Source organism: Atractosteus spatula, chromosome 5, assembly GCF_055471065.1.
Source record: "Atractosteus spatula isolate fAtrSpa1 chromosome 5, fAtrSpa1.hap1, whole genome shotgun sequence".
NCBI classification, from domain to species: Eukaryota; Metazoa; Chordata; class Actinopteri; order Semionotiformes; family Lepisosteidae; genus Atractosteus; species Atractosteus spatula.
This window is the reverse complement of record NC_142710.1, coordinates 66485940-66503390: the sequence shown is the minus strand read 5'-3', so window position 1 is coordinate 66503390 and position 17451 is coordinate 66485940. Positions and strand designations below refer to the sequence as shown.

The window sequence follows — 17451 nt, the reverse complement described above, 5'->3', positions numbered from 1 at the left end:
TGCGTGTGCAGTGTGCTGGAGCCCCTGCTGGAGGTTTGTCCTTGTCCCCTCATGGGCCCTTAAGGTCAAGGTGTGAGATGAGAGGGCAAGAGTGTGTGTGTGAGGTCAGAGAGCAGGGGTGGGTGTGTGTGTGTGAGGTCAGCACCCTGGGCTCTGTTGTGCACTGGTCCAGTCCAGTGTGCTGGTGTGTCTCTGGATTTCCTTCCCCTCTGGAGTCCTAAACCCCACAAGCAGCCCCCCCTGCCCCTGCCCGAGCCCTGGCAGGCCCGCTGTCTGGACAGGTAAGTGAGGAATTAAGGTCACCCTGTCCTGCTGCAGGAAATGCACAAATAGCTGCTGCCACGGCTGCACTGAGAAACGGGTCTGATCCTCTGCCAATACAAAAAGGGCGCTTTCAAATGTGCTACTGTTGACACTTGATTTAAATCAGATGCCTCTCTGATTGGCTGTCACTGAAGCAATAGTGGCTCCCTATTGGCTTTTCACTGACAGAGCAGGAACTTCGAGAGCCAATGGGAAGAGAGAGCATCACCATCCTGTCAGTCCAGCCCAGCGTCGCCCCAGCAACAGGCCCCGCCCAGGGGTGACGTGCAGCAGCCGAGTCTCTGCGCCCTGTCTGCCTGCTGCCCTCCAGGAGCATGTTTACACTGCTGTAAGCTTCTTTAATGTAAAAGCGGTGCCCACGTAGAACAGTTCATATATTTGCATGCAACGCACACGCTCGCCGCTGTTGTGCTCCTCGGAACCCGCCGTCAGTCTCCTCTTCAGCCACCCCGCCCCAGCAGACACCCAGGACACTCACAGGCGTTTAAACATAGTTTATTAAGCAGCTGTCTTTCGAGAAAGTGACAAGTTACTCAAAACTGCTCAAAGCAAAAAGGTCTAACCAAGCGGCTTACATGATGCAGACCTTAAGCATTTTTTTTGCGTTTCCCCCTTCAACTCCGTTCCCCCTCCCCGAGCTGCCGCCCACCCTGCAGCCCGCCTGCGGGTTCTGCTCAAACGCCTACAGGCGCCGCTTTCGAGCCGCAGCCGGACTACATGTCCCAGGGTGCACAGGGGCCGAGCACGGCGGAAGTTCGGCGGTTGCCAGGCTACAGGCGAATCAGTGCGAGCAGCCCACCCCTGTCCAGCCGTGCGGCCCCCACGCAAGACCGCGGGACCACCGAGTCCAGGTCCGTACCGCCTGCGCCGCCACCCTCCTCCTCCCTCGCCCCGGTACAGAAATACGTCATCCTCGGCACCGGGCACCGGGCCCCCGCCCGCGGCAATTAGAAACAAACCCAAGTACAAACGTTAAAAAACACGCAGATTAACCATCTTTTAAAAAAAAAATATATAAACGAAACAAAAAAAACGGAAACGAACGCATTATATGCAACAACAGGGGTGGGGGAGACAGCGCTAGGCGCCGTGCAACAACACTGTTCTCTTACAAAAATAGAAGCATCTCCGATCCGCCGGTTCGGTCCGGCTCGGCTCGGCTCAGGCGCGCTTGGCTTTCGGCACCTTGGGCACGCCGGGCTTGCTGGCCTTCTTGGGCTTCTTCCCCGGCTTGGCCGTCTTCTTGGCCGGCTTGGCCGTCTTCTTGGCCGCCTTCTTCGCCGGCTTGGCCGCTCCGGGCGCCTTGGGCTGCGGCGGCTTCTTCTTGGGGCTGGGCTTGGCCTTCGCCTTCTTCTCCGGCGGCTTCTTCGCCTTCTTGGCGGCCGCGGCGGGGCTCTTGGCGGCCGGCTTGTCGAGCTTCTTCTTGTTGAGCTTGAAGGAGCCGTTGGCGCCGGTGCCCTTGACGCGGATGAGCGAGTCGTTCTGCACCAGCGCCTTGATGGAGTAGCGCAGGTAGGTGCGGCCGTTCTGCTGGTCGAACCAGCTCACCTTCTTGGCCTCGTTGTAGATCTTGGCCAGCGAGGAGCCGCTGCGCTCGCCCAGCTTGCGGATGGTCTCCACCACCAGCTGGCTGTACTTGCCCGGCTGGTTCTTCTTCTTGCCGGACCGCTTCTTGGCCGGGCTGCCCGCCGGCTTGGCTCTCTTGCTGGCGGCCGTGGGCTTCTTCTCGGGCGCGGCGGGGGCCTCCTCGGGCACGGAGACGGGCGCCGTTTCCTGGACCTCTGCGGCCATGGCTGTGATCGTGGGAGTGGGAGTGGGTGTGTGTGTCCGGGTGCAGGTGAGCTGCGAGACGTGGAGCCGGAGCGCGAGCCTGTATCTGAGTCTCTCGCGCTGCGGCGGCCGCGCGCTTTATAGGCGAGGCGCGGACCTCGTTGAGAACAACAACAGCAGCCTGTGCGGCGCGTGCAAAGTTGTGCTTTCTGCAGCTGCTTTCGTGGCGCTTTTCTCGCGCGCCCCAGGGGCGCGGGCAGGTTTCGGGGCGTCGGCGCGAGCCCCAGGCGCCGCCCTGCCGAGCGGGGTGCGGGCCCGCGCGCTGCGCCCCGGATTCCGGGGGGAAAGCGCGGAAGTGGGGAGCGCACCTCGGGCTCGCTGCGATGCACAGGATAGGGGCACCCTCTTCCCGGAGCCCTGGCGGAGACGGCGGGCGCTCTCCTGGGGAGCCCCCGTCACGCACCGGCTGCGGAGAGGGGGTTCCTTGTGACTGCGGCGCCAGGGGCCCGGTAGCTCCGGCGGATTTTTAAATATCCCGAGTTTAATTTGTTGTAACTAACACAGCGGGCGCCCCCGCGCGGCCGCTTGCGGCATGTTTCTGCCGGGCGGAATGAAGAGCTCCGTCAGCTCCCGGTGCGACACCAGAAGCGGCCAACTGGCAGCGAGTAAGACAGCCGTTCAGCCGCTGACACGAGTGTGTCCACTGGGATGTTTCGCGGGAATGCTACATCGTGAAACACTGCAGTATTGAATGCCGCGGACTTTGCACGTGTACTGCACTCGTGAATGCGTGTACAGATCCGGATCCAGATTCGTGAACAGGCTGCACGTTAGACCGCGTCTGGGCTGAGTTGTCGCGCTTCTCAGTCCTGTCGCAGCCTGGAACACAGGTCGCCCATAGCGCACTGGCGGCAGTGTGGGCTGTAAGCTGAAGCGCTTTGAGAAGATAGATCCTACAGGCACTATATATATAAAGTAATTCCATATGAATATGAAAAAATAATTGAAAGCTTATGAACCTAGTGAAATCGACATTTTCCATCGCCTTCGGCCACGCCTTCTATTATCGTATGCCTTCGTCTGTCTCGCTACAGAAGGTTCCACAGTCGTATAATAAGTAAATCAGATCGCGCTCGGACCTGGATCCTCCCCTCCTCGATACGGCTCCGTTGCTAAGCTGTTCTCATTGGCAGTGGAACATCACGACCGCCGGACCCGAGAGTGACCGTTTACAGTATATGTAAATATTTTATGATATATCCTTGTTGTAAATGTCTGTAATATGCCTGTAGATTTTATTTTACTTTTATTTTTTGTTTTGTTTCATGTTAATTTTATTATTTTTATTTGCTTTGGCAACACTGATTGTACCCATCGATCATGCTAATAAAGTACCTTGAATTGAATTGAATTGATCATGTTCCGGTCGGGGCCGGGAGAGGGCGCTGGCGCTCCATCTGTGCTCCGAACAGGACAATCCTATGTTGAACGGGCCGGTTCCGCTGGCTGATGCTGGTACCGGTATTTCAGAGCGGCAGATCAGTTCTCCTTCCGTGATCAACTGCTCTACTGTACTGGGACTGTAGCTCCTATTGCAACAGGACTGCTCTACTGCACTGGGACTGTAGCTCCTATTGTAACAGACTGTTCTACTGCACTGGGACTGTAGCTCCTATTGTAACAGACTGTTCTACTGCACTGGGGCTGTAGCTCCTATTGTAACAGACTGTTCTACTGCACTGGGACTGTAGCTCCTATTGCAACAGGACTGCTCTACTGCACTGGGACTGTAGCTCCTATTGTAACAGACTGTTCTACTGCACTGGGACTGTAGCTCCTATTGTAACAGACTGTTCTACTGCACTGGGACTGTAGCTCCTATTGTAACAGACTGTTCTACTGCACTGGGACTGTAGCTCCTATTGTAACAGGACTGTTCTACTGCACTGGGACTGTAGCTCCTATTGTAACAGACTGCTCTACTGCACTGGGACTGTAGCTCCTATTGTAACAGGACTGCTCTACTGCACTGGGACTGTAGCTCCTATTGTAACAGACTGCTCTACTGCACTGGGACTGTAGCTCCTATTGTAACAGACTGTTCTACTGCACTGGGACTGTAGCTCCTATTGTAACAGACTGTTCTACTGCACTGGGACTGTAGCTCCTATTGTAACAGACTGTTCTACTGCACTGGGACTGTAGCTCTTATTGTAACAGACTGCTCTACTGCACTGGGACTATAGCTCCTATTGCAACAGGACTGCTCTACTGCACTGGGGCTGTAGCTCCTATTGTAACAGACTGTTCTACTGCACTGGGACTGTAGCTCCTATTGTAACAGACTGTTCTACTGCACTGGGACTGTAGCTCCTATTGTAACAGGACTGTTCTACTGTACTGGGACTGTAGCTCCTATTGTAACAGACTGTTCTACTGCACTGGGGCTGTAGATCCTATTGTAACAGACTGGTCTACTGCACTGGGACTGTAGCTCCTATTGTAACAGACTGTTCTTACTGCACTGGGGCTGTAGATCCTATTGTAACAGACTGTTCTACTGTACTGGGACTGTAGCCCCTATTGTAACAGGAGTGTCTACTGTACTGGGACAGTCCCACTGCTTGCTACTGTAATTGTACATGTACTGTACTATGGCTTCCTATGCCATGACTATTCAATCCTCCTACTCGAAAAAGATTTTGATGGGAGGCTGTTAATGAAAAGGCTCAACTGTGGAATGAAATCTTTTTCTGCTTTTGAAACATTAGGCTGGTATGAACCGTGGGTGGTCTAGGTGGGAGGTGTGGATGAATACAAACCCCAGACTGTCCTGCATGTTTCTTCCCTGCCTGTTCTTTGTGACTTTCAGAAGAAAAGACACATCGAATGGCCCAGCCTGCAGCACCAGCCCTCAGTTGTCCTGACATGCTTTAGGCTCCCAGGCTGGACTGGGTCTGTTTGTACAGGAATTCTGGGAGAAGAGGTAGGGCTCAGGGGTTCTCCCAGCCCTTCTCCACCCTGCAAACAGAACAGCAATCGAGAGACAAGCTGCTCGCTGCGCCAACGAGTGCCTGAAACACGACTAGAACACCAGGACTGGCACTAGGGCCCCTCAAGACACACTTTGTGCGACTCCAGTTTGCATTTACTGATTTAAAAAAAATGCACGTAGTGGATAATACACTTTCCCTCTGAAGTCATGGCAAGCTCCCCCCTGTGGGAGCTCTGTGTCACTGCAGCAAGCATCTATCAGTCCACAGCTGTGCACATTACAGGTCTGTTTTTCCACTGCAGCCACAAAACAGACATCGAAATCTACAAGGTCACAGGAGAGTGGTCACTGACTGGAGGAGTGGGGTGTCTCATTGACAGACTGGGGGCTCAGTGGGCACTGACTGGAGGAGTGGGGTGTCTCATTGACAGACTGGGGGCTCAGTGGGCACTGACTGGAGGAGTGGGGTGTCTCACTGGCCAGGGGTGTTCTTTAGTTGTAGCACTCTGAACTGAAAGAGGTCAGCTCAAGTTCATCCAAACTCAGGACCTCTTGGCCAGCTGTGCAGCACTACATGGGAATCCCAGCAACCTCTGTGCTACAGCAGCTCAACCGCACAGTGCCTTTAGCAGCTGAGCCACATGAAAGCACATCTCTGCGCCCTGTCTGGTCTCTTTCAAACTTCACTCCTCCACTGCAGCAAGAGCACACAAGGGCACTTGTATTCAAGAACTTTTATTATTCTGAAACCCAAATACTTATTTTTAAACATCATTGGCTGCTGTGCATGTATTACGTCATTAATAATACCATGATGAACTCTTACAAGAAGTTTTTTTTTGTATTTTCCTTTTTTTGCCATGTTTGAATGACTCTTTTTGTTTCCCATGTAATGCAATTATTTTCTAAAGATAATAATACATGAACAGAGTGTAAAAGGTATTATCTGATCAGTTAAAAATAATATCAAGCATTTAACAAAACCTTCGCCAACCTGAGCAACCTGCAGAGAGAGGAAGAGAGAGGAGATGGACAGAAAGACTTCGGCCTTTACCGGTAGACGATAACAGGACAGAGCAAGAAGAGTCACAGCCAGGCTGTGCAGTGACAAGAGAGCAGTGTTAATATTAGCAATAGGAAAACTAACTGTTTCTCTAAGTTCTATATTTCTAATCTGGTCTTGTTTTTCAGCACTTTTTGTATATCAAAGTTTCCTAATGAGACGAAGTGGCTGGAGACTCATGTTCTACTTGTAAGGGGGGGTGGTGGAGTGGGAGTGGGAGTGGGGTACTTGTCAAACAGGTGCCGAAGGGACACAGAGGGCAGGTCGGAGAGGAAGAGGAGGAGGAGAGGGACAGGAGAGGCCTGTGATCCTGTGGGCAGGGAGACCTGCACTGGGGTTAAACCGGAGAGGAAAATCTGTTTCTGCCACCAGGAGGCTCCCGTGAAGACCCCTCGAACAGTTCAGTCTGGAGCACACGAGGGAACAAGCGTTCTGAGGACTGGAACAAGGGACAGGGACCCAGCCGGTCCCCTGGGCAGGTCGGGCGTCTTCAGGGGAACCCCAGCCCCCAGAGCAGCAGTGCCCCCGCACTCCTTTCACCAGATCCAAATCTCACTTTGTATGACTTCCACCTTGTCTTCTGCAGCAGGCCTGGCCAGGTCGCAGAGGAGGGGCAGGAGCTTGGAATTCAGCCCCCGTCCAGCCCAGCACCCGTGTGCCCGGGCAGCAGGAGCCAGCGAGAGGAGCGACTCTCCCACACATGAGCACCGCAGCAGGGGTGAGACTCTCCCACACGAGCACCGCAGCAGGGGCGAGTGGGGTGTGCCTGCAGGGCTGTGGGAGAGGGGGCTCTGCTGTTCTGCTTTTGTTGGAGAAGAAGGGGGGCGAGTCTGCATGATCGTGTGTGTGTGTGTGTGTGTGTGTGTGTGTGTGTGTGTCGACAGCACAGTGTGGGGACCAGATTTGCGCTACTTTAACATCTACAGCAGGTGACAGGATCAGAGCTGCAGGCCAGGCCAGTGGGGGAGAAGGGGGGCAGAACTGAAGGCCGGGAAGGGCGGAGGGATGGAGGGCGCAGTCAGGGCAAGCCTCTCGAACCCCTGCTCTCCTCAGCAGCTGCAGGTCTCGGCGGACGGCCGCGCCCGCTCGTTCTTGTCCAGTTTGATCGGCTCCGGAAACTCGTTGTACAGCTCCACCTCCGTCTCCTGAGAGGAGGGGGGAGACGGGAAGAGCGATCGTTAGCGGGAGCCAGGGAAAGCGGGCCCTCCGCAGTACCGGGGCCGCCAGCAGGGGGCTCACCTGCTTCAGGGCGTTGCGCGCGATGGTCTGGAAGGCCTGCTCCACGTTGATGGCCTCCTTGGCGCTGGTCTCGAAGTACGGGATGTTGTTCTTGCTCTGGCACCAGGCCTGAGCGCGCTTGGTGGTGACCTGGGAGGCGGAGAGGGATCAGCGCGGGGCCGGGGGGGGACAGCGCAGCGAGCGCATGAGAGCGAGCCCCTCCCTCGCCACCCCCCCACAGAGACACCCCCACCCGCTCTTTACCATCGCTGCGCTAAGAAGACCCAGCCGGACTGGACTCGCAGGAGTGACCCTGAGAGCGCCACCCCCCCCCCCCCGCTTTTTACCATCACCACGCTGAGACGACCGGTCCGGACAGGACTCGCAGGAGTGACCCAGAGCCCGATCCGGACCGGAGTGGCAGGAATGACCTGCCAAAACACCCAGAGCCCGGGCCCGGGCCCGCCAGCACAGTCACACACAGCTCGGACTCGGACTAGCAGCCACGGTAATCCATCGCAGGGCAGCTCCCTCGACCCCAAGCCCACGTGCGGCAGCTCTGCGCCCACCTGGCGGTTCTCCAGGTCGATCTTGTTGCCCAGGACGACGAAGGGGAAGTTCTCGGGGTCGCGGGGGCTCGCCTGGATCAGGAACTCGTCCCGCCAGCTGTCCAGCGTCTTGAAGGTGTTGGGGGCCGTGACGTCGAACACCAGCACGCAGCAGTCCGCGCCCCGGTAGAACGCCACGCCCAGCGACTGGAAGCGCTCCTGGCCCGCCGTGTCCCAGATCTGCGGGGCAGGAGGGCGGAAGAGCCGTTAGAGGCGAGAGGGGGACACCAGAGGGAAAGAAGGAGGAGAGAGAGAGTCAGGAGTAATCAGAAGAGAGAAAGAGGGAGGGAGGGTGACAGAAAGAGGTAGAGAGGGTGATAGAAAGTGAGAGGGAGAGAGAGGAAAGGAGAGAGGTCCAGACAGACAGAGGGTACCTGCATTGTGACCAGCCTGTCGTCCACCATCACCTCTTTCGTCAGGAAGTCGGCTCCTATTGTGGCCTTGTACTGGTTACTGAACTTCTTGTTGACGTACTGGTTCATCAGGGAGGTCTTCCCCACCCTGGGAGGAGGCACACAGAGACGGAGTTTACCGTCATGGGATCGGGATCAGGGCAACAATCGGCCCTCCTCCCAGCCGGTCAGTGCGAGCCGGCGCCTCTGAACAGGCTGGACAGACGGAAGCAAGAGGACACAGACGGAGACGGGTTCAAGCCAGAGAGGGCTGGGAAGCTGAAAGGCTGCAGCAGAGAGTGAAGATGTGGAGCGAGACAGGGAAGCGGCTTTTCCAAACCGGGTCGAGGGAAGCTGAATGCTGCACCGCCCGTCACGTCACACAAACATGCAACAGAGACACCGGACTGAAGTCGGATCCTGTGGTCCACGGCGCCTCCTCCGCCACGCTCCTGCTGGCGCAGCCCAGCGACGCCCAACATCGGGTCCCACTGCTGGGGTGGGAGGGCGAGGAGACGGGGCGGAGCGGGCCTGCAGGCTGGCGATTGCCCACTGGGCCCCTCTGAGGTGGCCGGAGAGAGATGGCGGGGGGGGGGAGACCAGCGACCCGGCAGGCAGGAGAGATGGGGGGGGGAGCGGTGCTCGGACACTCACTCACCCAGAGTCTCCCAGGATGATGACTTTCAGCAGCACCTTCTTCCTGGACGTCATTCTGTCGGAGCTGCAAGAAAGAGGGAAAAACCCCAGATTACCAGCAGAAAAGAACTGGAAATCTGAACTTCACAGGACAGAGGGGGTGGACTGGTCCTGGGTGGAGCTCCATGGAGCTCTGCGGGTTCGAGGCACTAGCAGTTAAGGAGCTTGACGGAGAACAGATTATTGCACAACATCAAGCATGAAACAGAGGAGACCCAAACATTGCATTGCCTGAGAGCATCTGGACTTGCACCTTACATACAGGAGATGCAGAAAACCGATACCTACAGTGGGGCCTGGGGGAGATGCCTGAAGACAGCAGGAGCTCACACGCTGCAGGCAGTCAGAGCTGAACCGGGACGAGATGCCCAACACGCTGGCAAAAACAAAACAAGAAATTTCTCTTGGAATAATTAATAAAATTAGATTGTGTCGCTAATTAAAACCGTTCCCTGCACAAGTCAGCGATCTCGCTTCACTGGGGTGGTTGTGGGCTCCTGTGACCAGAGCGCAGTGTTTACAATCAGGTGAGCACCCTGACGAGCCGCGCAGACGAGCTGGGTTCGAGCCAGAGTGACTTTCCTGTCTGTGTGCAGAGACTCATCGCGGACACATTCCCCTCCTGTCCAATTCCCAACTACACTGGGCACCCGGAGAAACGACAGCACTGCTCTGGAAAGAGCCCACAGAACATCAGCCAGACCGCTCCAGCTCACACGGCTGAAAGCTGACCGAACCGCTTCACACTTGAAGAGAGAAGACTACGAAGGGACCCCACTATTCAATTACTAAAAACCTTCAAAGGCACAGACAAAATCAACCCATCTAAAAGGCCCCTGCCTTCAAAATCAGCAATGTAACATGAATTTTAGACAAAGGGGCTTGGGGCTTTACTCAAGGGGTGGTGGGAGTATGAAATGGCTGCCCAGCCATGCTGGTGAAACCGATAGCCTGTCTTCTCTCAAGACACAGCTGGATGAGCTCCTGGGATCAATGAGCTACTGGCTGGACAGCCGAACATCCCTTCTGCCTGGCACATCCACAGAGCTGCCAAAACATGTGACCAACCAGGAACAATCACTTGTGTACTACTACAGCCTAGAAAAATAAAACTTAAAGCAACAAGAGTGAAAGAGTTAAATTCACGTCATTTTAACAGAGGAAAATATCAATAAAACAAAACAGAGTTATGTGTACAGACATGCAAACTAGACGAGCCATCAGTAAGATGCAGGTGCCACACAGAAAAACCCACCCCTGTGGTCTCCCTCTCCTCTGGCACAACTGAGCAGTGCAGAACCAGGTAGCTACAGCGCTCACTGTGGACCGGACCATCAGTTCTGCCAAACTGACTCGGATTCAGAGCTTTTTCTGGCAGTCTGGCAGGTGTGGAAATTCTGGGATGTGAACAGCTGTTTTTAGGAAGAATGTTTCTCTTATTGTGGTGCATTGTACAGCACAGTAAAAGGTACAATTATGTTTCTGTGTCCGAGAACATTGCCATGGGAGCACAAGTATCCTCTCTGGTTAGCCAGGTCTGCCTGTGTCCAGTTTCCCTGGCCAGGCTGTGGTCACTGAGGCTATCCTATCTGAACAGCCAGGCCTGCCTGTGTCAGCCCATCGGCATGGCCTGGCTGTGGTGACCATCGGGAGGACAGTACAGGATCACAGTGGCTGTCTGCAAACGATATATTTTATCTAAACTGTTGTTTCATTTACATATAGTCTTAATTTTGTCGATGAAAATGATGAAAATGTTCGTTGTCTATTATCTGATCATGTATGAAAATCAGCCCCACAGAGACAGACAGCAAGGCAAAAGCCAGTGTACTAAAGAACAAGTGGTTTTGATTGCAACCTTGAGGAATCTACAGTCCATGCATTTGGAATTTTTCTAGTGACCGAGCTGCATTTTTTAAATATTTTTTTTAATAAGCCATGGCTGACATGAAGAGGATATTTGAAATAAGTGAAATAACACACTGCACACGTTAGGAACAGTTGTATCCATCAGAGATCAAAACACAGCTCCTGCCCCCACCTCCACAGAGAAACACAGCTCCTGCCTTCATTCCCCCCCCCCCGAGAAACACTGCTCCTGGCCTCTGTCCCTTCACACAGACTACAGACTGCCAGCAGGTGGTGGTGACCTCTGACCTGTGACACAGCCATCCTCGATGGCTGGAGAGACAGTCAGCTCGTTTCCCTGGAGCTCTGCCGGACTGCCCCAGCGCCAGGGAGACAGAATGAGAGACGGGAAGGAGCCCCTGGGTCCAGGGAGCAGCTCCAGTGTTCGTGGGGTGAGGATACTGCCTCCCGGCCCAGGACAGCAGGAGTATGGGGCTGTACAGCGCCGCTCACATGCCCGTCATGTGGCGCATCAGCTGCTGAGGCACGAGGGAGGCAGGCCGAGACACACACACAGCATCACACAACCCGACACACACACTGCCAGACACACATACTGATGCAACCATGTTCACCTACTCCATGACATTTTTCAAATATCGCCAAAACCTGTAGCAACTTAACATAGTCTAAAGGATTTAAAAAATTGCTTCAACTTTTAATTTAGATCATGAACAAACAGGGTCAAACATCAACAATGCCCTGGGGCAGACACTGCCCCAGAGAGGCCTTCTGTGTGGAGCCCCAGTGTCAATCAACATCCCCCCAGGAAGGGGTGGGGCTGACTGGGACCACGCCCCCTCCAGCTCTGATTGGCCAGAGGCTGTGGCCTGTGCACTACATCTGAGTAGCCAGACCAGGAAGCGTTGTGTCAGTATCCTGAGGCTCTCTGGGAACAGCTTGTGCCCTGTTACACAATCTGGAGAGAAACAACAACTCCAGTCTTTCCCAACTGCTCGTGCCTGCGCTGCTCCGCTGGAACACGGCGACCCCGTGCACTGGGCATGTCAGCTGCCATGAAGCGCCGACTCCAGCAGGGAGCCAGATTTTATAAACAACTCTAACCCGTGACAAACTACAATCACGCCTCAGGGCACTGCACCGTGAAAGGCAGAGATTGATAAACAGTCAACTGGACAGCTCCCTGAACTCGATACCTGCATTCCACAACACGCAAGTTTCAATGTGCTTTTCCCCCTCTCAATAAAACTGGGACCCTTTTGTGTGCTGTCTGGAGCTCCGTGAAACCAGGGGTTTACGCTGGAGTCACTTTGTTATCCAGGTACCCGGGTTGAGAGGCTCACGGCAGCCCGGATCCCAGCGTGGCAGGGGATCACGTCGGATCAGTGCAGATAGAGGCCAGAGTGGAGGGAAACTCCCGTCACGTTCCAGAGAGACCCTGGGAGCTCCTGCCTCCCTCAACAAACAGCACGCGGCCGTCTACAAACGCCCTTCGACGGAGAGAGGGGCTGAGCAGCTCCGGGCTGGAGGAACAACCTGGGAGCCGAACAACCGCACCCCCATAGCCGGAGAGCATCCTGCTCCTCCAAGCCCGAGGAAGGACAGGAGAGACGCGCAGCCTCTTCTCCCTCGCCTGACCGGGGTCACCACCCCCACACCACCGACCCCTCGACCACACACCTCCCTCAAGAACGAGGCGTCTGTGTCCCGCCTACATACCCAGACAGAGACGACGGCAACACAGGCACCTGGCAGGTCTTGGCACCAGGGGCCAGTGTATCCGAGACGCACCTGGAGGACCGAGCCCAGGGCAACAACCCTGTTTACCCTACCGCCCACGCCCTTGAGAAATCCAGCCCTCCGTCACGGTCGAGGAGGCAGCAACAGCAACAAAGCAGCTTCAACAACACAGCTACAACAAACACTCCTGCGTACAGCCCCCAGCACTGCCCAGCCCCAGTCACTCCAGACCCAACCACACTGGAGCACAACAGTGCTGCCTGTTCCGCTACAGACTTCAGGCTCCTGCAGCAGGATAAGAGGCAGCTGAGGGCCTGTCCTTCGCAGACCTGTGTGGCCCACCGAGCCGGAGGCCACAGCGGCCCCTGCTGCACAGGCCAGGCTGCCACTCCCAGGTGGGACAACTCGGCCATCACAAGTTCACCTGCCTGTGAACGAAGCCGGGCTCGCTCAGCCCTGGCCCGGCTGCACACCCCCGGCCACCAGAGGGGGCAGCATTGCACAGCACGGCCGCCTGCGATCTGCTCTTGCGCTCGGAGGCAGTGAAAAAAAAGAGACGCTCGGAAAGGTTACATCAGCAGCCTTCCTTTGGAAAGCCAGGCGTACTGGCTAAAAACAAGCATTTTGAGCTCAGCTGCCATGTTATTCTCTGCCAAACGAGCTCCACAGCAGCATTACAGGCCAGGCTGAATAGGAAATGGGCTTCACCTCCATGTCCAGCCCCTCAAGCTGCCCCACTGACAACAATGACAGCGCAGAGAGGTTCCCACATCTTCAAAGTGCTTCAGTGAAGCACAACAACACTGCTGCCGTCACACAGCCAACCTGCAGAAGAGCTCTTCAGGCTCGTTCCGCTACAGGGTAAAAACAACTGTAAAAACAAGGAATTCCTACTGTCTGGACTTCAGTAAACAACTCAGTTCTCTTGTGCTCTGGGTTACCGGTTAGAAAAACGAACACCAAACCAACGTGTCAGTTTACCAACACGCTGCGCTGGTAGACTCAGTCAGAACTGGGCTACAGCTCCGCTCCGCGTTTATCTTGCTTGTCTAAGTTTGTTTGTGTGCTGGAAGCATGTCTCTGTAATTCACAGTTCTGCATCTATAATAAAATTCGTGCAACATCTCACAGTTCCAATGCAAACATCCCAACCACGTCCGTAGAGCACTGCAAGTGTTCTCATGTGAATCAGAGAGCACTTCACACAGAACTCAAACACTTTCTCTGTTCCAGGCTCTGGTGCCAGAACAGTCTGGGCGCGTGATGGCTGTCCAGGGTGGCCCAACCGAAAACAGATACCATAGTTCTGGTGCCTCTGCAAGGAGAAATGGGTTTAACTGCAGGGTCTCATCAGAACTCTGCGCCCTGCAGATTGTGAACTCCATCACTGGCAGCCCCTGGATCTGACGAGGCCGCACTTGAACCCCCCCACACAGATCCTGCACACTGAGCGTGGAAAGATGCTTGAGCCTAGCTTGCGTCACGAGTGACACAGGTGTTTAGAAACACTGCAGAGCTCTGCTGCTGCAGACGAGTGTCTGTCTGTGTTGCATCAGGCCCTCCAGAGCCACCGCCCGGCAGGAGATTGGTCAGATCTGTGCTGGTGACACGACGGAACCTCCCTCCACTGGCATGAAGCTGCTGGGAGGTTATTACAGAGTTGTTATAACTAAGTTATTAAAAAGTCCAAGAAAACCTGCTGGACCGAGGTGTCAGGATCAATCCAGTTCAGGGCTGAGCTGGCCAGTGTCCGCTGAGAGGCCTGAGACACGAGTGACCAGGGCTGAACTGACCACAGTGTCCAGAGAACCACCTGAGACACGAGTGACCAGGGCTGAGCTGGCCATAGTGTCTGCTGAGTGGCCTGACACCAAGGCTGAGCTGACCGCAGTGTCTGGACAGCATCTTGAGACCAGGGCTGACCAGTGTCCAGAGAACATCCCGACCCACACAGTGCTGGACAAGACTCTCCGGTCGTTTCCTCTGGGCAGTGTTGCTGCTGTTCCCCTGGGTCAGGTGGTCCGCAGCCTCTGCACTCTTAGTTTGGTCTGGAGGTGTAGCCTCTAAGCCCAGCCCCCACGCTCACACATCCCGTTCGCCCAAAGTGCTGGAGGACCCGAGGTAACCCCTTGTTCGGACCCGGGGATCACCCGAGTCCAAGCCCATACAGGGGTGTCAGGACCACCATCAGCCCGCGGACCGCTGAGCGGACAGCCTGCTGCTCACAGCCACGACAGGCATCAGCACCAGCAGCTTCCAGCCTGTGCTTTCAGACTGAGGGATTTTTTTACCTGAACTAGTACTAAACAAACCTTTGCAGACTGTGAGTACAAGCACACACCCAGAGTCTGGCAGATCGCAGTGAGCTCAGGGCCCCACACACTGCAGGAAAGACGGAACAGAGCCGCCCCTGAGCTCATCCAACAGAAGTGTTTTTTTTTTTTAAAGGAAGACGATTTAATATTGATGTGAGATACGGGATGGAGTGGACCGATCACAGCACAGACGTGTTCTGATTTCTCTCTCCAGTGTCTCCCAGCATCGGGACTGATTTCCTCAATCTGGCGTTTCCATATTTAATCTGCAACCCATGACACTAAGAAAAGTCGGATCACATGGTCTGAGACTTTTTTTTTTTGCCAAGGAGAATCTGCTTCCTTCGCTGGCGAGAGATCACCGCCGACAGCCGAGGCCTCATTCCAGTCGCTGCGTCTTGCTCCGACATCCGAGCGCGTCCAGATGTCACAGCAGCTGCCCGGCCCGGCAGCGCCGGTCCGGTAACAGGTTCAGAACCGGACTCCTGCCCCTAACCGGAAAGCACAATGTCTCCTCTTGCCACCCGGACCAGCTCGGCGGGGTCTCGACCGATTCAACCGCTCTGATGTCACGGTCGACAGTCACAACACCCCCAGTCCGACAAACTCCTACTGCCACGAATAACGGAATAACAGACACAGACTGGAAACGACGCCCGACAGGCCATTGTTTTCCGGGAATTTTCCACGGACACGGGGCTCCTCCGTGCCCTACGGGCCCGGTTCCATCCCCGGTCTGTACCTGACCGGCCCCCGCACCCGTCCGCCAGCGGCTGCACGGCCCCGTGGCACACAGCCACGGCCGGTCCAAGGTCCGCACCGGCGGGAGGTAAGGGTGCAGGCCGGCCCGGCCGCCTCCGAGCCCCGGCCTCTCCCCAGCTCCGAGCCCCGGCGCAACAGGGCCTCCTCCGGCGAGGCTCGCCTCCCTGCCTGCGCTCCCCCCACCCGCCGCTGGCAGACAGCGGCTCAGCGCGCAAGCCTGCGGGACAAACTCACCCGGATCCCCAGAGGCGCTGGTCGAGGTCGTGTTAATGAGATAAAAACCCACAGCCTCTTCTCCGCGGTCTCAGCTCGACACTGGGGCTACAGTCCACCGCACCGGCTCCCGCAATCCCCGTCACTCCTCCTCCGAGGCACCTCTCTCGGCTCTCGGCGTGATTCCGCCGCGAGTTCAGAAGCTGCGCTTTCCTTGGTGATTTTTGCAGCCTTATTTGTTTAGTTTTTTTTCCTGTCTTCTCCGACCCCTTGTGCACGACCTATGTCTCTTTCTCTGTCTCTCCGCGCTCCCTCACTTCCTCCAAAACAACCCCTTGTGTCAGCGGGCCGCTGACGTCATCCCGCACGCCCGACGGGGCCCCGCCCCTGGTCCCCGCCCACGGCTCTGCATCTGCTGTCCCGTTGGCTAAAGCTCGTAACCACGCCCTTACGTGCCGGGCCGTAAACCCCGCTTGTCCCGCCCCGCTCATGAATTATTAATCATCAGCGTGACCTGCGGCTTCACATCTGCAGACACGCAGCCATTGTTTAGCGGAGCCTCGGCTGTCATCTTAGCAGGTGCAACATCACAGCGCCTCTCTAGAAAACGTCAGAAGTCCTTGACTTCTTAAACGGCAGGAGCTCAGGGATGAAGAGAATGTGAGATTAGGAAAGCAGGAAGGGCAGTAGGAATTTCAGACAGCTAAGGAATCAAAGCGATATAAATATTAACCATAATTATAAACTGCAATTTCCTCTATATGGCCTTTCTTGCCTTTCAAATTTATATCTGATTTATTAACAATATATCAATGAAACAATAAGAGACTTGAAGCTGTGTCAGCATGTGTAGGCTGCAGAGAAACAGGTGAAGGTTTATTCCCTGCTGGAAGGAAACATCGTCACGCCTCACGCCTGACGAAGGCTCCATAGCCAGAATCCGTGACTGTTGTCCTGCGACACAGGGGGAGGGCAGGTGGGGTTCCTGTACTGCGACACAGGGGGAGAGGGCAGGTGGGGTTCCTGTCCTGCGACACAGGGGGAGGGCAGGTGGGGTTCCTGTACTGCGACACAGGGGGAGAGGGCAGGTGGGGTTCCTGTCCTGCGACACAGGGGGAGAGGGCAGGTGGGGTTCCTGTACTGCGACACGGGGGAGAGGGCAGGTGGGGTTCCTGTACTGCGACACGGGGGAGGGCAGGTGGGGTTCCTGTACTGCGACACGGGGGAGAGGGCAGGTGGGGTTCCTGTCCTGCGACACGGGGGGGAGGGCAGGTGGGGTTCCTGTACAGCGACACAGGGGGAGAGGGCAGGTGGGGTTCCTGTCCTGCGACACAGGGGGAGAGGGCAGGTGGGGTTCCTGTCCTGCGACACAGGGGGAGGGCAGGTGGGGTTCCTGTCCTGCGACACAGGGGAAGAGCAGGTGGGGTTCCTGTCCTGCGACACAGGGGGAGAGGGCAGGTGGGGTTCCTGTCCTGCGACACAGGGG

General features: G+C 55.8%; 2 protein-coding genes across 3 annotated transcripts; both read right to left on the bottom strand.

Moving 5' to 3' along the window:
- Window positions 1–803: 803 nt before the first annotated feature.
- On the bottom strand, window positions 804–2580 carry h1-10 (H1.10 linker histone). The gene has a single exon (XM_088917423.1). It carries the CDS (start codon window positions 2113–2115, stop codon window positions 1486–1488), a length of 630 nt encoding a protein of 209 aa, XP_088773549.1. The 5' UTR covers window positions 2116–2580; the 3' UTR covers window positions 804–1485.
- A 3228-nt stretch (window positions 2581–5808) lies between these two features.
- rab7a (RAB7a, member RAS oncogene family) lies at window positions 5809–16361 on the bottom strand. 2 transcript variants are annotated; one of them, XM_088917236.1, is made up of 7 exons: window positions 15987–16361; window positions 9355–9442; window positions 9029–9091; window positions 8353–8479; window positions 7940–8158; window positions 7392–7520; window positions 5809–7297 (listed from the first exon to the last, which is right to left on the bottom strand). In XM_088917236.1, exons 3-7 carry the CDS (start codon window positions 9079–9081, stop codon window positions 7202–7204), a joined length of 624 nt encoding a protein of 207 aa, XP_088773362.1. In that variant the 5' UTR covers window positions 9082–9091; window positions 9355–9442; window positions 15987–16361; the 3' UTR covers window positions 5809–7201. The 2 variants fall into 2 exon arrangements, with proteins under 2 accessions (XP_088773362.1, XP_088773363.1); XM_088917237.1 differs by lacking the exon at window positions 9355–9442 and having other exon boundaries at window positions 15987–16311.
- Between the last annotated feature and the right edge of the window lie 1090 nt (window positions 16362–17451).